General features: G+C 41.9%; 1 protein-coding gene across 1 annotated transcript in view; it reads left to right on the top strand.

Annotated features, from left to right (window-relative positions):
• The window catches only part of ABCA13 (ATP binding cassette subfamily A member 13), a 557,155-nt gene that overhangs the window by 230,094 nt on the left and 302,798 nt on the right, over positions 1-24,263 (top strand). Inside the window, exons 32-35 of the mRNA XM_003797747.1 lie at positions 2,591-2,705; positions 7,557-7,886; positions 9,776-9,845; positions 11,357-11,488. Of these exons, the coding sequence (XP_003797795.1) occupies positions 2,591-2,705; positions 7,557-7,886; positions 9,776-9,845; positions 11,357-11,488 (647 nt within the window). The remainder of the gene's footprint in view (positions 1-2,590; positions 2,706-7,556; positions 7,887-9,775; positions 9,846-11,356; positions 11,489-24,263) is intronic.

The raw sequence follows: 24,263 nt of genomic DNA, 5'->3' as shown, positions 1-24,263 counted from the left end.
GGGAGGGAGAAGGGAGGAGGGAATGGGTGGAGGGAAGGGGTTTGGAGGGATCACTTCTGAGGTTTATCTTATAGGGGTACAGGTGAATCTTTCTAAGAGTTGAATGTGAACGTTTTAAAGCAATAACTGAGAAAATGACATGAAGGCTGTGTTGAGCAGTTTGATGGAAGTATTTCAGATTGCATGTGAAAACCCTACACTGTACCCCAGAAGTGCATTAATGTACATAGTTACCATTCAATAAAAAAAAAAAGAAAAAAAAAAAGGGGGACCTTCACAAATAAGTAGAAAAATGTTTCCACTCTCCAAATAAACTCAGCATTAATTTCTTTTAATTTATGGAGGTGATCTCTGCTTCATTCTATGAATATACAAGTGAGGAGAGTTTATGGCACTACCTGTTCATAGATTTCTACCTGTTCTGAGCACTACAGAGAGAGAGAGAAAGATTTTTAAGAACCCCCAGAAAAATCACAAAACTGAAAATTTAAAACACTCTTCCCTTTACGAAGTCACTGTATAACCTACAAGTTAATCATACTTAACTTTAAAATGTGACTTGCCAAATCTACAGCTCACAAGAGGTGTCTTAAGCAAAAAAGTGAATGAAAACTAAGAAATTAATTCCCCTTTCTTTTTTAGTTATTCATGTACTCCTTGACAAAATATTTGACCTCCACTATGAGGCAGGTCTTCACTGGACAGAGGAGGTACAGCATGCAGGCAGTGGTCTTTTTTTTTTTTTTTTCAGTTTTGGCTGGGGCTGGGTTCTTGAGCCCGCCGGCCCTGGTATATGGGGCTAGCACCCTACTCCTTGAGCCACAGGCACCACCCATGCAGTGGTCTTTTAAACAAAAATATACCTGATTATGCCACCTCTCTGCATCCTTTTCCCCCTTTAAAAAATCTTTTCAGTATCTTTTCTTGCTAACTAACTGAAATCGAGAACTTACCCTGACATGCAAAACCCTTACATGCTCTGACCCCTGCCAATGCTCTGACCCCCTTTTCTGTTAATCCATGAAGACCCTAGACTGCTCCTGAACTGTGCTCACCATGCTTCTGCCTCTGGCCCTTGCCCTTGCTGCACCCATACCTGGAGGAGTCTTCCTTTAGATACCTGTATGACCCATTTCCTTCTTTTGTCTATTCTCTGCTGAAATATTTCTGCCACAGTCAGCCCAGCTTGCCCTCCTGTCTGAAATAGCATCCCTTCTCACTATTACTCAGGATGGTTCTTCTTTTTTTCATATCACTTATCACTACTTGACATTTTGTGTCTCTGCCGTTGTACTTTTTGTTTGACTATAACAGAATATCCAAGACTGGGCAACTTAAACAGAAAACAAGTTTATTTGGCTCATGATCCTGGAGGCTGGAAAGTTGAAGATTGAGCAGTGTATCTATTTGCCTTCTGGTGAGGGTCTCATGCTGCTTCAGCTTGTGGTGGGAAGTGGCAGGAGAAGCAGGTGTGCACAAAGAGACCAAACACAAGAGGCGGGCTGACTTTATAAAAACCAGATCTCAAGGCCTTAACCCAGGGCCTTGCGAACTAATGCAGCCTCAAGAGAATTGCATTAATTCATTCATGAGGCTGGTGCATCCGTGACCGAAACATCTCTTAAAGTTACCACTACTTCCCGATACTGTTACGCTGGCATTAAAATTTACCATGCATTTTGGTGGGGACAAAACATAACAATCTCTCTGTTTATTGACCTGTTGTATTAACCCCACTAGAATGGAGTGTCCTTCAATAACAAGACCTTTTTCTGTTTGACTCATTCACGTACCACAAGTCCAATTAACATGCTCAAAACTTTGGCCTCAGTGATGAATAAAATAATTAACATATGGATTTAGTTCTCAAAGAATATGGAGAGAGAAGACAGAAGGTTCACGTTAGGGTAGGAACACTCACATTTCAGGGCAGGTAAAGGAAAATTTGCCGAGCAGTGTAAAAAAATCAGAAGTTGTTCTGGAAGGTAAGAGAAGAGAAAGGAGGAGGGAATGGCCAATGTCAAATATGGCTGAGAAGCCAAGAAGGAAAACAACTAAAACATTTCCATTGTGTTTAAAGGTCTGACTGTCATTCATGCTCTAGATAAGAGTGATTTCAAGTGTGTATTAGAAATGGAGCCCATATAAGAGTGATTAAAATATGAATGTTGGGGAAGTAGAAAAGAAGCAGTGCATATCATTAATTAAAGACACATAATGATCCCAATTAGTGGGGGAAATTATAATCATGGACAGATGACCTGTTTCCTTTCTCTGTCCTGCTTTGCCTACAGCAGGTATCAGAGAGGGCTGGGGTCAGGCTAGGGCTACCTGAGATACCTTGAACTAGTTATGTCTCCTTCATGGTTCCCTTGTGAGTTTGTACACCTAAAAATCAGAATGCTAATCACAACTGTCCTGCCTAAGTCATAGGTCAATAAAATAGCCAAAGGAGATGTTCCTGTGAGTGCTTTATAACTCATAAGAAAGATTAAGAAAGCATGTACAGGTGCAGGACTTACCATGTGCATGGCCAGCAGTAGAATCATCTTGCTCTCCCTTGGATGCTGACTAAATTATGCCCTTACAGATTCCTGAACAACGTTGGATTCTTTTTTCCACTGATAATGATGCTGACTTGGATCGTGTCTGTGGCCAGCATGGTCCGAAAGCTGGTTTATGAACGAGAGATCCAGATAGAAGAGGTAAATAGACTTACATCTTCTTGGCAGACAAGGAGGGGCAGGCTGGGGACTCTGCAAATGGATCTCGTTCCATAACTGGCCTGAGCCTCTCTGTTGTCCTCTTACTATCTTTTGCGAGGGTTCCTATGTGCGATCCAGTTGAGTCCCTGTCCCAGGAAAGTAATTTTATGTTAAAGTCTAAAGTATTGCCGGAACAGATATTTTCTACTGAAAGGAAATATAACCACTGACTGTGACCCTGAGATTGAAAGAACAAAGCCAATGTTGCTTATTCAGATTTTTTTTTTTTTTTTATTAAACCCAGAAAAACAAAACAGCAGACTTTCCATCCTAACTTAAGGTTAGAACTTTTTTATGTAGAGGGAGGGGCCAAGATGGCAGACCAGAAGCAGCCTACACACTGCTCTCCTAGAGAAGATGCAGTCGGCAAGTGAATATTCACCTTCAGATCAATCATTTTAGAGAGAGCTTTGCACATCCAGAGAGAGGAGATTGGAGGCACCCCACGAGAGGGAGAAGGAAGAGAGGTGACGTGCTCTGCAGTTTGGAGGGGCAGAGGGAAGACAGATGTGCATGTGGGGAAGGCAGAGGGGAGGGTCCTAAAGCTCCACACTTCTTTAACAATCATTGCTGTCCAAGCGGCACGAGGGACCCTCCACAAAGCCACAGGACTGACATAGGAGTTATCTGCAGACTGTACAGCAGCACCGCTCTGGAGAGAGGACACAGTAGTGATCCACTCTTTCATAAATCCTGGGCATTATGGCTGGTGCCATTTTAAAATCCTAGACCAGAGCTCTGCCTCCACTTAGAAGTCAGGTCTGGTGTTGCTTCCTCGTTGTTACCCCTGCTAGTCTGGTGGGGGGAAGAGGTGGGGAGGCTGGGCACCTTCATGAGTCTCATGGGCAGGACCTGCATGTCCTCAGGGCCATGGGGGTACCTAGGTGGGCTGATAACCACTGTCCCCTGTCATAAGGGCATGGATGCACTCAGGCCAGAGCCCAGCTGACAAATGCCACTCTCCTCAGATCTAACCTTGAGTGCTCTCGAGCCAGCTCGCACTGACAGTCACCACTGCTTGCAGGCATGGGTAGGCAAGGCTGTGCTCAAGTCAGCACCTGGCCGACAGATGCTGTTGTCTGCAGATCTTAGTAGGACATCCCTCAAGCTGGCATAGGCCATCATTCACCACTCTGTTCAAGGCACACAAGTCAAAATATGCCATCACACATAGATAGGAGGGGCAACTCCCAAGCCAATGTGGGCAGACATTCACTGTCACTTGTGGGCATGGGTGAGCCTACCCTAAAGCCAATGTAGGCTAATAAGTGTTGCTGCCCACAGATCTGAGTGGAGCAGCTCTGAAGCCAGCTCAGGCTGACTGTCACTACTGATGACAGAACTAGGTTCAACATTCACTCACCCTGTAATGCGGTGAATGCCAGTGATAACCACAGGGGAATCATGAGGCAGGAAATACAAAAGAGCAAACAGTGTTAAATGCTCACATCGCCTCTGCCCATCTCGTGCTAGGTCAGTCCTTCAGAGCAGAACACAAGTGAACCACCTTACTCTGCAGGAGAGTTCCCAGCAGAGGTTATCTGCGTTGAACTGAGAGAAGAGGTTTTAGGTGAGAAGGAAACAGAATAAGAGCTGCATAAAGTCATGGAAATTAAACAACCTGCTGCTGAGTGATCCTTCAATCAATGATGACATTAAAATGGAAATTAAAAGATTTTTTGAAATAAACAAAGGAGGCAAAAACTTTCCCAATCTATGGGTGTGCCAAAAGCAGTCCTAAGCAGAAAGTTCATAGCCTTAATGCCTACATCAAAAAGACAGAAATTAATAACTTAATCTCATATCTCAAGGAGTTTGAAAAAGAAGAGTAAACCAAACCCAAAGCCAGCACAGAAGAAATAATAAAGCTTAAAGCAGAAATAAATGAAATGGAAACAAACAACAACAACAACAACAACAACAACAAAAAAAAAACAAAATAACATAAAGGATAAAGGAAACAAAAAGTTGGCTCTTTGAAAAGATAAACAAAATCAATAGACCACAAGTCATATTAACCAGAAATAGAACAGAAAGGACTCAAATTACCTCAATCAGGAATGAAAAAGGAGACTTTACAACTGATTCCACAAGAATACAAAATATCCTCCACGGGTTCTATGAAAACCTCTATGCCCACAGACTAGAATATATGAACAATATAGGTAAATTCCTGGAAACACATAATCTTCCAAAACTCAGTCAGAAATAAATAGAAATTCTGAACACACCAATAATAAGCAGCAGGATTGAAGCATTAATAAAAAAAATCTGCCAACAATGAAAGGCCCTGGATCAGACAGACTGATAGCCAAACAACACTTCACAGAACTAGTGACTATCCAGAAATCATTTCATAGCATTGATCAAGACAGAATCCTTCCTAACACATTCTATGAAGCCAGTATCACCAGGATACCAAAGGCAAGAGAGAAAACACCACCATCACCACCACCAACAACACTACAGGCCATTATTTCTGATGAACATAGATGCAAAAATTCCCAACAAAATACTAGCAAACTGGATTCAGCACCCCAGTGAAGAGATAACTCACCATTCCCCATCATCCTAGGGTGATTTGATAGATCAGTAAACATTATTTGCTACATAAACACAAGCAAAAACAAAGACATTTTGGTTATCTCAGTAGATGCAGAATAGTATTCAGTATAATCTAGCATACTTTCATGATAAAAATCCTCAACAAACCAGGCATAGAGAGAACATACCTCAAAATTATAAAAGCCATGTATGACAAACCCACAGCCAACATCATACTGAATGGGGAAAAGTTGAAAGCCTTCCCCTTAAGAACTGGAACAAAACAAGGATACCCACTGTCTCCACTTCTATTCAACACTGCTGAAAGTCCTAGCCAGAGTAATCAGGAAAGAGAAATAAAGAGTGTCCATATGGGGAAAGAGAAGGTCAAACTATCTCTGTTCACTGATGGTATGATCTTGTATCTAGAAAACCTTAAAGACTCCACCAAAAAAGTCTCAGAATTGATGAGCAAATTCATCAAAGTCTCAGGTTACAGAATTGATAACAGAAAAATCAGCAGCATTCAAATGTTTATCACAATCACAAAGATGTGGACTCAACCTAAGTGCTCATCAATTCATGAGTTAATAAAGAAAGCATGATATACGTGTGACTTGCAGTACTAGTAAGGGAATGAAGTAATGTCCCTTGCAACAACTTGGATTGAACTGGGGATTATTAGCCTGAATAAAGTATCTCAGGAATGGACACCACCACTTCTTGGTCTCTCTCTAAAATGATGGGCACACACAGAGAGTTGCAAAGGGCATTGGGAACCAAGAAGCAGGGAGGGTGGAGAGGGGTGAAGGGGAAGGACTTACCTGTGGGGTATAATGAACACTGTGCTGGTGATGGGCACGCTAAAAGTGATGACTTGAGCATTACGTGTGCAGGGTATCCCTGTAACAAAGGTATTTGTGTCTCCTTAATATTTTGAAGTAAAAAAGGAAAAAAAATTATTTATGGAAAGCCTTGCTATTTTTTGTCTTAATATTGTTAAAACTTGAAACTATCAGAACTGCTTTTAAGAATGAAAATTTGTAAAAGTCTCTGTTAAAGACCCACTCCCCATTTATTCTTGCAGAAAAATGAAGCAATGAGATGATAGGTGTATACTATTTACTTATTCAATATTTATTAAAATAAAGAAACTGTGTGGTAAAGTAAAATGTGCTTTTTATTCAATTTTATGAGCAGTGTGTAGAACTTGCATCACTGTCGTGAGTGCTAATTACCTATTTACTTGCAGACTCTGTGTTTCTTTTCATTCTTTCTTTTCTTTTCTTTCTTTCTTTTTTTTTTTGAGACAGTCTCACTTTTTCGCCCATGGCATCGTAGCTTTGTAACAACCTCAAACTCTTGGGCTCAAGTGATCCTCTTCCTTCAGCCTCCTGAGTAGCTGAGACTACAGGCACCCACCAAAACACCTGGCTAAGTTTTAGAGACGGGGTCTTGCTCTTGCTCAGGCTGGTCTCAAACTCCCGAGCTCAGGCAATCCACTTGCCTCTGCCTTCCAGAGTGCTGGGATTACAGGTGTGAGCTACTGTGCCTGGCCTTCCGTGTTTCTTGACTCAGTTTAGCCCCTCAGCACAGGGACCTGGTTAGACCTGCTGGGCAGTGACCCACTGGTGATAGCCCAGGCTATGCTTCTCCACCAGTTGTTCTCAAATCACAAGTAATCAGCCCCACACTCAGGGACATCATGATATGATAGATTTAGTGGATGAATTTTATTTTTATTAAACAGGGTTATTCCTCAAAATGCATTCTAGAACATATGCAATGACCTTCCAAACTGAAGAGCTTAATGACCAGTATTTCCCTCTTTCATTTTTCTGTCTTTATTAAATAAAACCAACACAGAAAAAAATGAAGCTCAAAAAACAAAAATTGAAGCAAAAACAATGCCTGCCAAGTAAACGTGAAAACACAGTGTGACTATAGTTGTCTAAGACATCTGCTGCAACCCATTCCTCCTGCTCTATGTTCTTGCCAGTGAGATTGTTTCAACATCTCCTGATCTCAGTTCTCTCTCCACAAATGTAGTGAATGAGCTAAGATGATCATGAGAATCCAATGCTGGGCTCTAGGCGGGCACGTCCTTTCCAGCGCCCTATGCGGGGCTGAATTTTCAAGTAACGCTGGTTTAGTTTCCACTGGTACACCTTCTCTGACCTGCCGTCCCATCAGTTACTCCTTGAGTGTCCACTGCTGTGATACCTCCTGTTTTCTCTCTTTTGACAGTACATGCGGATGATGGGCGTGCATCCAACGATCCACTTCCTGGCCTGGTTTCTGGAGAACATGGCTGTGCTGACCATAAGCAGTGCCACCCTGGCCATCATTCTGAAAACAAGCGGCATCTTTGCACACAGCAATGCCATTATTGTTTTCCTCTTTCTCTTGGATTTTGGGGTGTCGGTTGTCATGCTGAGTTACTGCTTGAGTGCATTTTTCCGCCAAGCTAATACAGCCGCGCTGTGTACCAGCCTGGTGTACATGATCAGCTTTCTGCCCTACATAGTTCTGTTGGTGCTGCATAACCAATTGAGTTTTGTCATTCAGACATTCCTGGTAAGTGATTTGACTTCTAAAAAGGCAAAATAAAACAAAACTGCCATACACCCAACGCAACGAATCGAAACCACTACCCTCAACTTTTTAATTTATCATGTTCAGATCTACATAGGCTTTTGTGTGTCTGCTTTCTCCATCTCCCCCACAGATGCCAGCCTCACAGCTGTAGTTCATCAAAACTGCAGTGGTTTTGCTGGATGGCAGCCCCTTGAGAATTGCCTTTTTTTTTTTTTTTTTTTTTTTAATGTAATGGGGACTCTTTTCAGATTCAGGGAAATCAGCAGCATCCTTTAGGAAGCATATAACTTCGGTTTCTCTTTGTTTCATGCATGGAAAATAGATTTCTAAAGCTATTTTAGAAGTTAAAAATAAGCATTTTTCTTGAAGCGTCATGAATTACATCACATTAAATGGAAAAGTCTCTTCCTTAGCAATGTCAGCGTTGCTCATCCATTTAAAATGTACCTCCTGAAAAAGTATTAAAATGACAACATTTTTGGGTCTGTAACATAAAATCTGTAGAAAATAGACATATATCCATTCTTTATGACAATTGCCTGGCCAGCACGCACCTGGCACATAGTGGGAGGTCATTGAAGAAGGATGAACAACTCACTATTAAATAGTCTCTTGCACAGAGCCAGTGGCATAACTGTAAACATTTGCATTATAGACAAAAATTGCTTTCTTCAGCAGGTCGGGCACCTTCTCCAAATTTCAGTCTGTTGGGATGTATGGCTGGAATCAGTAATGGGGACATTGGGGAGGTGTCAAGGAGGCAGCGTCACAAATCTACCCAGGGGCATTTACTCAGGCCTTTAAAAGCCCTTTGTCCAGCACAGATCTCAGGGCATCCCTAGTGTATCTCCCACACACTGGGAATGGGTCACATTTTCTCCTTATTATAGCCTTCGAGTAAAATATTTCTGTGGGAGTCAAATTAATTTTCTTCAATAAACCATTCAATGTGCTCTGGTTTCTACTGGCCATATACATACAACATGGATGAGGAAAAAGTAGTTAGATTCCATTAGCATTTTGTCCATTGATATGTGTGTTCATCATTTTTTATTAGTGTGATGTATACAGTGTATGTTACTACAACACCTGCAGTAACTGAGAACCAGTAATTTTGTGTGAGTGTTAATTAGGCATTTTCTGAGTAGTTAACCCAAGCGGAACTGCTGGGTTCCTGCTCCAACATATTCCTTGCATATAGAAAAGCAATCATCCGTGACCTGACCTAGTTTTTAAATGCTGTTATTTTTGTTTTTATTTGATCCTTATACTTAAGGGTTCTTTGTTTATAAAATTTGATTTTCCTGTTACATTTTCAGATGTTTTCTAGGAAGTAAAAATATTGAACTCTGGTACATTGTATTTTTGAATGTAAGGTATTTCTTCAGTGGGCTTTTTGTTTTTCTCTGACACAGGCCCTCTCTATTGGAGGTAGAATAACATTTTTCTCCATACACTGCCTTTCTCGTGTAGAATGGTGTATTTATCCCACTGTCTGCCTGCAGTGTGCTCCAGGGCAGTCACTTAATCATAAAAAATAGGAAATTGCCCTATTCCATTTTCCACTGTTTTGTGTTACACATTTCTATATACAGCGTATTGAATTTATGACACTTCAGGCATTGTAGTAAAGAGAAATAATTCCCTCTAATGTTAAAGACTAGCTTGTTATCCTGCTTTTCAGAGTGGGCTGACGTTCTCCTCAGTCTTTCAGGTTCAAATATTTAAATCACTGCCTGAAGCAATCACTCGGCATCAGCGTCAGAAGGCTTCTGGGGTCTCTGTGAATTCAGCACTGGGGGTTTTCTGTGGTTCCAAACCCACACTAATGTGTTGTTTTTCTCCTCACTCCATCAATCTGGGGGCAGTGTTTCCTCTCAACAACTGCTTTTGGACAAGGAGTATTTTTCATTACATTCTTGGAAGGACAAGAGGCAGGTAAGAAAATACATTTTTAAAAACTGACTCTGAATGACTCAGGTTTTGGGAAATTTATATTTATGTTGCAAGTGACATGGTAGAAAGTCTGCATTACCAAGTGGAACATTTGGAACGAGAGATGGATATTTGGTTTTGTTGATGTAAACACCTCTCAACACCTAGTGGTCCCAGTTTTGAGAACAGCCAAAAGCGATCATGGCATCCTTTGCTTCAGACACTGTCCAGATCAGCTGCCCAGACAATGCTTGTGTTTTCCTTATGACACCCCTGGCACAGGATCAACGTCATGACCTTCAGAATTGCTCCAAGAACGAGGTGCCATATGGATCCATCTGTTAGCTGTTATTCAATTTGGATCTGTTTTCCTGGATCCTAGTTTTTAGCTCCTTTTTTCTTATTCCCTCGTCACATGACAACTGTCCACATACATGTCAGCTCTCGTCTTTGCCCTCATGTTTTCTAGAGCCTTCCTAAATGTCAGGATCCAGAAATAGGTCTAATCAATATAGAATAGAGCACAAATATCTCCTCCATTAAGCTATAATACAGCTTAAAAGGATTTAAAATTTTTCTTGATGGCATTTTTTATTTACATTGGAATTTTGACAAGTAAAATTCTAAATTAGAACAGACATTTATTTCTTATATGTTTATATGGTCTTGAGCTGTGTTTCATAAACACAGGCAAAACATATGCCGTGAGTGAAACCCAGCTGTGGCTGGTGTTGTGTCAGTTAATCTGACTGGTCTTAGAGTTCTTAGGTGTTTTCGGTAAATCATATTAAATTGTCCTTTAATGGATGCGTTATCCTGAATAATTTCTTTTGCATCCTTTAAACCAATCTCTGAAATAAGTCTGATCAAGAAGATAAAAAGTAAAAATGGTCACTGTTAGACCATTTGAATATTTTGGTCCAAATTCCACCAAGTACTCAAAAATTAAAACGTTAATTTAGTAAGTTTGAACCTAACACTATAGGGAAATTTCAAAAGGGAACTATTTTTCCTAAATTATATTTTAATATGGCAATAAATCACAAACATATTATCAGAAAATGATGACTCTTTCTTATCTTATCCCAGATTTTACATATCCTATATGTATGTTTCCCCAAAGTGGAGAGAGTTATATAATTTAGAGTTTGAGTTCTCAAGTAACATTCTTTATCATTTTTTAAAAAATATGCTTATTTTCCCTAAATATGAAGTCTTTTTTAGTTGAGTAAATAAAACTAGATGTAAGTAAAGTGACCTTTAAACATGTTCAAATGTTAGCTATTAATATTTGAATGTCATTAATAGTCATTCCACCTGATATTGTTGAAATAGATGTGAGATTATACAAGTTAACATTTCTTTTGGAGAGTTATGGCCAATGGTATTGACCTTCCTTTTGTCTTATCTGTTTTCAGCTTTAGTTGAGCTTCCAGAATTAATGAACTTATCTTACCAAATCTGTAGCAAAAGAGGATGCACACTTCTAATGCTGACCTTTTTCTTCCTGCCAGGGATTCAGTGGAATAATATGTACCAGGCTCCGGAACAAGGGGGCATGACATTTGGTTGGGTTTGCTGGATGATTCTGTTTGATTCAAGCCTTTATTTTTTGTGTGGATGGTACTTCAGCAACTTGATAACTGGTAAGAATTTTGTACTTTATAAGATAACAAAATAAACTTAAAAACTGGTTTCAACCAATATTCATGAATATTGGAATAATCATTTATTCTTTAAGGAAGACATCAGAAAGAGGAGTCATAGGACATTTTAAAAGGAGCTGTGAGTATTTGAGGAAAACATAGTGCTTCTGTATCCAGGATGAAAGGTTAGAGCCCAGGGGAAAGGTTAACCAGGGAGGCATGCTCATGAAAACCCACTGAGCCCACCACTAGGCTCCCCAACAGGTGGGCTTCTGTTAACTACACAGTAGAAGATGCTGGGTCTCGAGATCGAGTGTTTGGGGAAGGTGGGCATGAGGGATTGGGGGCAGGAGAGTCTAGGGGCTTATGGAACTCTTGTCCCTAGGCAACAAAGAGGCTGGGTGGGGAGCTCAGGGCCTCTGAATGAGAGTGGAAGATAAGGGCAGGGGAACAAGGGGCTGGGGGAGGGTCCATCTCCAAACCAGGGTTTTTAGGGGGGTTGTGGGTACGTGGTTTCTCTCCATGTGGCCTGCTTTTTCCCTGGTGTATCAGACATGCCCTGGAGGTCTGGGGATTGTGTGTACCAATTGAAGGGAAGGCCACTAAGGCTGGTGGATTTTCCCTACTGTGTTAGGAGGGAAAGAGGCAGGCATAGTTTTACCTGTTCAGTTCAGGCCAAAAAAGAAGAGAAAAAGCACTTTACAAAACATTAACTTTATTTTGTTATTTAGAAATAACATTTTGATAGTATTATATTTTCTTGTTGAAATTACTTGTGACTTAGGCCTTATACTTTCCAAAGCCAATGGCATCTTAAAAATTAAGGATTTTTATAATAAGAACTATAAAAAGAGATTTTAATCATGTACAAATGAAAATAAAGGGATAGAAGGAAAATAAAAACAAAACCTAGTTCATTCTGTTTGTGAAAACACATTCCAGACCTGGAGAGCTCGTGCATCATTTAGGGATGGGTAAATGTAAAAAGAATATGGTCATTGAAAAGGTTATTTTTCAATAAAAAAAGAGAAAAGGTTATTTTACATTAAAGTAGGAATATATGGCCCTCAAGATGCAGAGAGAGAGAGAGAGAGAGAGCATATTTTGGAAATGTGATGGATTTTTAAAAATTTGTATTGCATCATCTTGGTACTTTGAATAAAATTTGAGAAAAGATGCATTGTAGAAAACAAGTTAGAAAAAACTCAGTTGAAAAGGCCAAGGTTTTAAGGAAACTGGATGAGAAGCAACTGGATATTGAAACGAAGGTAGGTGACAAGAAAAGAATTTTATAAAATGCGTGTGACGTCAATGTAAGGCGTGTGACAAAGAGGTCATGAGCTAAGAAGCAGAGCCTGACCTCAGCAGAGCAGCTGAGACCTGGAGGGTGACCACAAAGGAAGTTCCCAGGAGTGGAGGTGAGCAGGTGGGAGCACCTGTCCAGCAGGTGCAGGGCAGCTGCAGCCCAGGCCCACAGAGGGTCGCTGGTCCTGAGAGGAGCAGGGATCAATGGGAGCAAAAGGCAAAATCAAACAGCCCTTTCTCTGAGAAGAACTTGGATTTGTAGAGTAAGCGCTCACTGCATAACACATGAAACCAGGAAGAGGAAACCTTTATCTCGCTAGAATGGTGGATGTCTGGAACTCCAAGGACAAAGAATAGAACACTACAGGCCCACAGATGGCTAGAAACAAGGGGACTCGGCGATGCTGTGATGAAGATACAGTATGTCCAGGGAGCCAGACCAATCGTGACGCCCCCTCAACCACCAGCACCTGAGGCAGGAGGATCCCAGGGCCAGTATCCTCATACATAAAGCAAAGGAATTCTGGATATTCAGTTGGGGCTTTTCTGCCAAATCTCACTATGGAGTTCTGATCAGTTAGACCCGAGTCCCGTGTGAACGAATTCTTTCACCCAGAATACAGGCTGAGAAGCAGGATGAGCCAGGCCAGAGCACAGCCAGCTCCCAGAGGTCTTCTGGGGGAGCCCTGGTGCAGGGAGAGCAAGGTTCAGGAAGAAAGAGATGGGGTGGAGGGGGAGAGAGGAGGGAGAGAAAGAGCAAAGAAGAATTCTGGCTGTGTTCTAAATCTGCAGCTTTTTGAAGCAGGACTGACTAATATTTGAATGCAGTGTAGCTGCAGCTGTGGCTGCTAGGGGAAGTGGGCTTTGGGTGTTGGCTATTATTATCGTTAGGGTTAGTATTATTTAGGTTGATGGCATAACTGTGTGCCTGTGAGAACGATCTAGTCTGCAAGGAGACACTAACGTGGTAGCAGCAGGGAGAGAGAGGGGCAGCATGGCATGGCATCGCCTTGGAGGAGGAGAGGGCAGGGAGAGGAGGAAGGCACACAGCGGGGCTCCTCCATCCAGGACCCTGCTGACCTCCCTGCCTAGCAGACGTGGCCAAGGGACGGGAGAGCAGGAAGGGATGCGGCTCCTAGAGCATCCGCGTCCTCTGAGTGGAAGAGACAGTGTTGGTGGGGCAGTGGGGCCCCAGCCTGGCCCTGTAGCTCTTGCTGTCCCTGCAGCTCTTTGTTATGAACTTGAAGTTTAACACTGAGGTGAAGGCTCCAGCTATAGAGAAAGGCAAGTAAGACCTAGCAGAGATTTCGTTTTTACAGGAACACATAGTAATGTGGAATAAGGAAGGTCATGTGCTGCCATGAGCACAGAGCTGTCTGTGGAAGAAGGCATACGATGTACCAATATTCAGTTCAGATTTTTTTTTTTTTTTGCTTGTTTGTTTAGCAGGCCCCAGCTGCAGATTTTTTTTTTTTTAAAAAACACACACAATTTTGTCCCTGTACCAAATTGTCAAAGTTTATGTAGAATTATATGTGTTATGTTTTTCTGTTTTTAATTTCTCTGCATTGAACATACATTTCTTTTGCAATTCAAATAAATGATAAAAATCAACCATATATATTATGTTTTTCAAAATGCCATATGATTTACTAAAAAAAGAAAATCAAAATATTTGCAGGGGTGGATCATACTACTACATCACAGGGAGAAATCACATTTTGGGAGCAAGCTAGCAGGATGTTGGCTAAAAGAATTTACTTTAGTAGTTTGGGTGATGAATAATCTTTTCTTCTCAGTCTCCCTTAAGAAAAGATGTGTGGTATTTGGAGTTTGTTCTTCCCCGAGGGGGTGGGGAGCAGAACTATAAGTATTAATAAAATGCTGGGGTGGCATTTTATTATTTTATTAATACAGCAGGGAGAAGGCAGTTTTCTCTTCCCTTCCTCTCTCCCTTCCTTCTCTCCCTCTACCCATCCTCTCTCCTTTCCTTCCTCTCTCCCTTCCTTCCTTCTCTCCCTCTACCCCTTCCTCTCTTTCTTCTTTCCTTCTCTCTCTCTAGAATACTTAACATAAGATCTACCCTCTTATCCAGGGGTCCTCGAAATTTTTAAACAGGGGGCCAGTTTACTGTCCCTCAGACCATTGGAGGGCTGGACTGCGGGCCCAGGGATAAGTCGGCTGCTAAGCAGGACAGGTAGCGGCAGCAAAAACACCCGGTGGTCCGGATAAATGTCCTAGGTGGGCTGCATGTGGCCCGCAGGCCATAGTTTGAGGACACCTGCTCTTATCAATATTTTAAATGTACAGCATGGCGTTGTTAACTGCAAGCACACTGTTTTCCAGCAGATCTTATGTAACTGAATCTGCGTGTCCTTTGACAAACATCTCCATAATTTCCCTTTTTCTAAGTCCTGACCATTCCACTCTCTGATTTTATGCATTTGACTATTTTAGATTTCTTGTAAATGTATGATTTGTCTTTCTGTGACTGGCTTGTTTCTCTTAGGATAATGTCCTCCAGGTTTGCCATGTTGTCACAAATGGCAGGAGTCCCTTCTCTTTTAAGGTTGAATGGTTTTCCCTTGTACAGTTCATCCTGTGTCCACTCCTGATCTCTCAGACCAGGAGGTATTCCCGGCTCTGTTTCCCACTTCCAACAATGAGGCCTGTAGACAGATGTGGCTTCTCTTGTTCGGATCTCCTTAGGATGAGGTTATCATGAATTTGTTTATTCTTTCTGCTTCTAGCAGCTCTTGACACTGATGATTAATCAGTTGGCCAAATGATAAAGATTTCCAAAAGCACTGCTCTGGGGGAAAAGGGAGGCCTGATAGAGGGATGAGGGTGGAGAGGTGAGTGTGGGCACAGGCTTTCTGAAAGAAGGTCTGGAGAGTCCAGAATGAGCACATAGGGGAGGACAAAATAATTTAATTTTACCAGAAAATATTTCTGGCAAGAGCAAGAAAACACTCAGATTGAGACCTAAAATAATGAAAGCCAGGTCTTAAAAAGACAACTGTACACTCTTACTTATATCCAGTGTTCACAATAGCCAAGGGCTGGAACCAACCTAAGTGCTGTCAATAAACAAGTGACTACACGAAATGTGGCGTCTCTGTACTGTGGGATACTACTCAGATTTAAAAAGGAGGGGAATCCTGACACTACAGCGTGGATTAAATTTGAAGACATTATGCTAAGTAGAATAACCCAGACAAGCAAGGACAAATATTGTGTGAGTTCACTCATATCAGATCCTTAGAGCGGTCAAGTTCATAGAGACAAAAGCTAGAATGGTGGTCGTCAAAGGGCTGCGGCTGGGGAAATAGAGAGATGTCGTTTATTGGGGACAGAATTTCTATTTAAGATGATGAAAAAGTTCTGGAGCTGGATGGTGGTGATAGTGGTGGTACAACAATGCTACTGAGTTGTACACTAGAAAAAGAATAAAGCTTCAAATTTCGTTATGTATACTTTATCATGATTTGCAAAAAAGAGGCTGAGCCTCAAGATGGGTGTCTGGGGTGCAGAAGGGTCCATGTTCTAGGTCATATTTGAAGGGAGGGAAAGGGAATTGAGAATGAGCTCCTGGAGGAAGGTCAAAGTGAGCCATGGCAGGAATGTGCTGGTTGGGGGGCGGGGTGCTCAGTCATTCCTTCTGTGGGAATCAGGGGAATATCAGCCAAGCTGGCGATTTTTCAGATTTTTTTCCCTAAAAGCTAAAGGAGGTCACCTCGGGGCTCACAGAAAACCAGGAGATAGAAATACCAAATTTGGTAATCTTTTGGAGACACCTTGGCCATCTTGGTCATGCTGTGATGTAGGTGCCACATTTGGCGCTCACCTGTACTCATTTGGGGAAACCATCACCTCCTGTTCCTACATTTATTCAGGCGCCTTGTTCCCTGACTTTCCATCAGGTGAAGGTCTTACCCTCAGCCCACTGTCTCTAGGCACTCACACCTGCAACCCTACTGTATCTCTCATGGTTAACGTTTTTAACCCGTCCACTAAACTTCAGCTATTTCAAAGTCAGCTCTCACCCTACCACATCCAACTGGGGACAGATATCCAAGTCTCCTGTAAATCTACATGGATCTACCTTTTCCAGGGAAAATCTCCACTTTGTCATCAGGTACAAAGTGTTCTGCGACCTCAAATGAGTTAGGAGTCCCAGCTTGGTTGGATTCTGTACCCCACAAAGGGAAGCAGATGTGGGAGGACCTCAAGCCACCTTTAAATCGTAAACATCCACCTCTACATTTTTTTTTAGAGAATTTGAGTGGTAGGTTTTTAATATTTTCCCTTTGTGATTGTACTACCATTTTTCCAACTTTTGTTGGGAAGAAAAATCAGAGTCCATTCTAGAATAAAAAATCAAAGCTCTAAGATCTTGGTAACACCTATTTTAAAATATTTTATTTATATAGAGTTGTCCAAAAATGACAATGAATATTTCATTTATCATGAAATTTCTGATTCTTCCATTTCAAAAGTTTAAAAAAGTTGTCAATTTACATATCATTAAATTAACCAAAGTATTTATTTTCAACTTTGACAAAGTCTGCTAATGGCAAAGAATAAAATTGCTAGAACACAGTTGAAGGGCTTCAGATCCATAGCGAGTGTTGCAGTTTCTGGGTGTCCTCTGACCCAGTACCACACTTCTCCTCCTCCTCTTCCTCCTCCTCCTTTTTTTGCTTAGTCCATAAGTTTATTGTTTTTGTCTGAAAATCCTCATATGAAATTGTTGTTTGGTTTAGCTTTCACCAGCCAGCTCCTTAGTTCTGAGAAAGATGCCTTCTTTTGAGTTATCTGATCGCTCATCTGAGCAAGGGGCATTTTGAGATGTCCCTTTTTAACTTCTTCCTTGGGCTTCCTTTCATAGACTGGATCACCTCATATAGCCCAGTGAGCTTTCTTATACATCTCATCCCTCAAGCCTAGAGTAACATCGTTCTGTCTGTATTGAGAGAACTGTTTCTTGTGTCTTCATCTTCTTCCATTGGATAACACATGCAACCTGCAACGTTCTGACCCAGAATATGTTTCCAGTGAACTTCAGCATTCAATTCCTGCTTCTGTTTGGTACTATGAGGGATAGACACGCCTCCATCCCCAGCTCCCTTCAATTCCCCTAAAACGTTATTGCCAGTGGTAGTCCTGGCAAGGCCTGCATCCAAATAGCATGTAAAAGCACCAGGCTGGGCATCGATGCTTCCACACTGTGTTCATGTCCAGTCACCTCCACTTGGCCTTCACACACCTTGTCTATGCCAGACATGCTGAGAAGCCCGCGGGCCAGCAGCAGGCCAGGACAATATGCTGTGGATAATTTGCCAGGCCAACCTGCACACCATATTCTCATAGTTTGTGTGCGCAAGCTGCTCAGACTGTCATACCCCCTTCTGTTTGGGCACAAGCAACCTGGCAGACAATGTCTCTGTTAGTTATATTAACTGCCATTTGGTGTTCAGGTGTGTTGTACTTATTTTCATCCTGTGTCACCAAGCAAATCTAAGCATAGTAATCAGTTGAACCTTCTTCTTGTCTTCTAAATTTCACTTCGCATGTCTTAAAATAGGCTTCATTCTTCACAATTTTAGCAAACCCCTTCTTGAGGGGTGGAGACCCATGTCCACAGTCCCACGAAGACAGTGCTGGGGGTGGGGAAACCCAGTACTTTTGCTTCAAGGTAAATACTTTGTATTATCTTCTTTATTCTCTCGAAACTTAGAGATGACGAAAACTACTTGCATATATGATTCTTAAGATTAATGTAATTTCTTACTTGGAATGTAAAAGAAAAATGAAAAGAGAGTAATTTATAAGGAAATAATATGTATATTATCAATACTCAGGCAAGTATTGATTAGAACACAGAATGAGCTACTCAGCAGCTTACACCTATATGGAGTAAGTTTGGATTTAAGAAAAGGAAAATGATCAGCAGCCATTTGGCACCAAAAGGAAAGAAAATGTGCAGGAAGAGATGAGTGTAGACACTAGAATAGAAGCTAATGTTAAGGCATGTGTGATACCAGATCAGACTTATCATATGTGACAAAATAGATGGAAATAACTTCAATTAAAGTAGGAAAAATGTGGGAAGAAATTATAGATACGAATGAAGTGAATAAAAGTGATATTTTTATAAATGGCTGGGGTATTATTTAAAAGTATACAATCAGAGCGTTCCCTCTGTTGTCACCTGGGCCAGGTGGTGATAAAGTGTAACAGAAGTTGCAGCTTCTTGTAATTCCATCTCATATCAGTTTCTACTCTCAGACTCCAGGTTTTTAAAGACTTTGGAGATCTATTCTTTGGTAGCAGCAGGAGATAAAGGGTAGATTGGTCAGAAGAACAGTAATGTAAGAAGGTTGCTAGAGAAGTCGAGGGGTAGACAGATATCTGGAATAAGCATCAGGACAAGATTAAAAACTATTAATAATAGGGACCCTCCTAATAATCATTTCAGTGTGTAATATTTAGAAAAGGGATACCTTATTATGATATAGAATCTTTAAAAATATGTAGAACAGCTACATATATCCAATATGAAGTAGTTGTCAAATGACCTTTATTAATAAAATTTAGTGCATTTGTAAATCTCTGCTAATTTAAGAATATTTGGTAGTAAGTTTGTTGAAAGTAATTTCCAAATCTTTTGTCACACATTCCCATGCGAGTGGGGAAAATGAAGACTGACACATCCCAGCTGCACTGCGGATTGAAAAATAGTGAGCGACATCATTAGCCATGGTGTGGCTTTTTGAAACAATAGGCATTTTTTTCATTAAACGATAATCTTCACTGGTTTATAGAGGGGTTGCTTTCCTAGAAAATTTCAGAGTACACTGAAACTGCAAAGAAAGTTTGGTTTTATGTGTCCTGGGCTTAGTGACCATAAAGGACTTTTCCTTTGTGTGACTGTGTTACAAGTTTCACAGAATGCAAGTCGAGGCCAGCTCTTTGTTTAACCAGGCTGTTCTGCACTGAGTAGGATACCTGCTGTCCCAGGAACGAACACACTAAAGGCAATTATACCATCCCTCTTGTTATTAGTCATCACTTTGTATTTCATGTATTTCTGATTTTTTTTTTTTTTGAGATGAAGTCTCTATTGCCCTGCATAGAGTAGGGTGGAGTCATTATAGCTCACAGGAACCTCAAATTCTTTGGGTTCGAGCAATCTTGTTGCCTCAGCATCCTGAGTAGCTGGGACTACAGGTGTGAGCCACCATGTCCAGGTAGCTTTTCCATTTTTAGTAGAAATTGGGTCTCACTTTTCTCAGGCTAGTTTTTCTATTTTTAGTAGAGATAAGTTCTCATGCTGGTTCAGGGTGGTCTTGAAATCCTGAGCTCAGGCAATCAACTAGCCTCAGTCTCCCTGAGTGCTGGGATTATAGGTGTAAGTCACACTACTTGGCTGTATTCTGATTCTTTGACTTAAAGGAGAATTATTGAACCTGAGGAGACTTCTCCAGTTCCTAACCACAGTAAAAAAATTATCTCTCAGGGTGTTTTTCTTTTCTTTTCTTTTTGAGACAGAGTCATTATGTCACCCTCAGTAGAGTTCCATGGTGTCACAGCTCACAGCAACCTCAAACTCTTGGGCTTAAGTGATTCTCTTGCCTCAGCCTCCCAAGTAGCTGGGACTACTGGCACCCACCGCAACGCCTGGCCAAATTTTTTTTTTTTTTTTGGTTGTAGTTGTCATTGTTGTTTAGCCCGGGCCGGGTTCCAACCCACCAGCTTCGATGTACATAGCTGGCGTCCTACTCCCTGAGCTTTGGGTGCCGAGCCTCTGGGGTTGCTTTTCATATGAAAACCAATTAACCCACACTCCTACCATCTCCTCTGGGAAGCTCTTCCACTCATGGTCACTGTCCACCTGCCCTACATAGCCCCCGGCCAGGCACCAAACAACCAAGGCAGCCCTATGCCTCACAGTCTGCTGAAGGCATACGAACTAATCAGTTCTAAACCTCCTTACCCTTCCTCACTTGTTCCTTCCCTTGGAAAACACAGTAAGGGCCCCTTTCTCCATTTTCTCCTCCTTCCTCTATCTCCGGATAGACTGGGGTGCTTCTCTGCATGGCCTGTGTGGTTCGTCATGCTCCCTCCTTTTGGGATCTGTGAGTAACAAACTGTATTTTTAATGACTGTTGTCTCCTGATCTTTTGACTACTTTAACTGAATAATAATAAAGCCTACATTGTGAAACACTCATTTACTATGCCAACTAAAAGTACCCCTACTCAGAACACCCTTGAGACAGTCTCCCCAGGTTGAGAGTCATGGTTCAAATGTCTCTTGTGTATAGGAGGCTGTCCCCAAATGGCAGGTAATGGCAGGTGGGCGAGAGCTTTCTCTGGCTCTCTCTGTTTCTCTCTCACACACACATACACACTTACCATGCTGCATATAAATACTTTTCTCCTCATTTTCTTCTTTCTGTTTTGTTATAAAGTGACTCTGTAGGTATGACCCCAAAATTCTGCAGCCCAGATGTCTGAGTGTGAGCCCCTGTGTGGATTCAGCATTAGTTTCCCGTCCTGCAGGGCTCTGTGTCACCTGCAGGCCTCCAAGCTCGAGTCAAGAGCTTACAAGCAAACATCTGGTCTTCTCAAAGAGTTTTCATTGCATAAACTCTTTTTATGTGCTTCCAATTAAGTTTGATTCTGCTTGATCTGTCTAATTTCATTGACTTCTTCCTTTATCACTGTCAGTTTTGGGGGGCAATGGTAATTAGTCTCCTGGCCTGCACAAGCCAGCAGGCAGTTCCCCTTGAGGAGAAAACCTCAGTATGCATTGGGTGCCTTTGCACATATTAATATGCCCAAATTACATATGGTAATGTGAGCTCGGTGCCCCTGCTTTAAGAGAGTGGATTTATAAGCATAAGCAGACTGCGAAAGCCAGCCAGGGAGCTGGGCAGCCTCCACGCCAACTTGGATTTGGCAGCTTTCAGCTTTAGTGAGAGTAGATTAATTAGGAGGATTTTGAAAGTCCAGACAGATTAAGGCTGAGATGGTTTAATTAGTAAATCAACCTTTAATAGTCAATTTGTTTCTCTAATTTTTTTTTTCTCACTCTGAAAAGTCCCTCAGACATTGCTGCCCTTTTTGTCCCTGAAGTCATCACCTTAGTTGGGGCCTTGCTGTACCTGCTGTGCCTGAGCCCTACTGTTCCAAGCCTTGTAATGCCTTCCTGGGCCTCTAAGGCATCTCTCCTTCCCCATCCTGCACCTGCTGCTCACCTCTAATTTATCTTTCTTACAAACAACCCAGATGGACCGACGGATGGAGGGTGATACCTGCCGGACCCCCAGCTCACCCTGAGCTGCCCTGCTGCAGACTCACATGTCTCTCTCTGTTCAGTTGCACTGGTGGGGGCGGGCCTGTGTCTCCATACTCCCAGCACCCCGCATGGGGTGGCCAGATGAAACACAGGGCTCTCATTTAAATTAGAATTTCAGATAAACTACAAATAATTTGTGGGACATGACTTAACACTATTCGTTGCTTATTTGAAGTTCAAATTTAGTTGAGCATCCTGGATTCATGTTTTTTAAATCTAGCGACCCAACTGTACGTCTGTCTACCTCTTCTTTCTGGGACTTTTTCCTCTGCTGGAAGGCCCTGCTTCCCCTTCAAGTCAGTGGAAACCCTGCAATGACAATATTCTACCACCCTGCATTCTTCTCAGTGTTTGTCTGGTTGTCTCTGTTAGAATGAAGGTCATGAGAAGGTGAAGTTCCTACCTGATTCATTTGTGAGTCCTTCACAGAATGTCTTTAGAACAGGATTTTATAAACTAAGGAACAGTGAGACAAGGCACAGGACATCCTGAACCCAGATGACCTCCCCAGCTTCCTTCTCAGTATGCTGAGGCCTCACGTGACCTGTTCCATTTTTGGGGCTGACAGCTGGAACTGTGACCCCTGGGAGATGAGCCAGCCTCTCCTCTCCTGCCTCTGTACAAAATGCTGAGTTATTTATTTCTCAGTAAAACATCCTCCACAGTGAGTCAGGGTTGGAGGGAGATATTATTTTCCAAAGATTTAGTGAGCAAAAGAGGACACGGTCAATAAGCAGCAAATCTCAGCTCCACTGCAGGAAACTGGAGGGGCCTGACACTGTTGGGGTTGTGCGTGTGTGTGCACGTGTATGGGTGCACACTTGTGTGTACACATTTGCATGCATGTGTGTGCATAACTGTATGTGTTTACATATGTACATGATGTGTGTGAATATATGTTCATTACAAAATGTTTGGAAAGTTTATGAAGAAGCAGGAAAAAATCCAATTATCTCAAATCTCACTTGCCAGACCTAACAATATTTCTCAATCTTTTTTCCAGACACTTCTATACCTAGTTGGGTTCATATTGTGTATATAAGTTTCTCTCTCTCTTTTTCTTTTGAGAGAGTCTCACTTTTTCTCCCTGAGTAGAGTGCCATGGCGGCACACAGTTCACAGAAACCACAAACTCTTGGGCTCAAGTGATCCTCTTACCTCAGTCTTCTGAGTAGCTGGGACTATAGCACCCACCATGACACCTGGCTAGTTGTTTTTTTTGTTTGTTTGTTTCTTCTGTTTTCAGTAGAGATGGGGTCTTGGTCTTGCTCAGGTTGATCTCAAACTCCTGAGCTCAGGTGATCTACCCGCCTCAGCCTCCCAGAGTACAGGACTATAGAAATGAGCCACCGGCACAGCCAAGTTTTTCTCTTTGTTTTAAAAATATTTTTATCATAAGCATTTATCTATATTTTAGAAAAATATTGTAGACATCTTACTCCATGAAGTAATGGCTTCCTGCACCTTACTTTGCAGTTTTAAACATTGTCTACCTTTTCTGCAAATATGTTTGTACTCAGATGTATGTCCCCACTTTGTCACTGTTGTGTCATCTAGATTCTTAGGGTTATAATTGTTAATTCAGAAATCCGTGAGGATCCAAAGGCACCTGAGTCTCACTGCCAACTGCTGCCACTGAAGGTGTCCCCCCTCCCACTGTGACTGAGGGGGGGACCTGTGGGCCCTTAGCAGAGGAACCGTTGCTGGGTGTGCATGAGCAGCTCAGGTCTTGGCAGGGTCATTTCCATGATACGTGTGTTTGGTTCTTATCTACTTTTATTTCTGCAAACTCATTGTCTATGCATGCATGTGAACAGAGGCTTATTCTGTAATTGGTCCCTGAAGTCACCATGGTGCAGGGGATGAGGCAGGTCTCAATTCTGTTCAAAAGAGGCAGTATCTTCACTATAGCCCAAGTGTGCTCAGACAGGCAGGACCTGCCGGGGTAGAGGCTAGCCAGAGTGTGCCCCCTGGAACCACCAGCTATGCGTCCTTGGACAGGCCTTGCTGACCCTCCCTTTCCCATTGGGAAGTGGGTGCGATAATGAAACCCAGCATGTCAGTGGTCACAGGACTGTGTGACTGAATACAAATGAAGACCCTG

This window comes from Otolemur garnettii, unplaced genomic scaffold, assembly GCF_000181295.1.
Source record: "Otolemur garnettii isolate 467f Iridium unplaced genomic scaffold, OtoGar3 scaffold00123, whole genome shotgun sequence".
NCBI classification, from domain to species: domain Eukaryota; kingdom Metazoa; phylum Chordata; class Mammalia; order Primates; family Galagidae; genus Otolemur; species Otolemur garnettii.
This window is presented reverse-complemented; position numbering and strand designations above follow the sequence as displayed.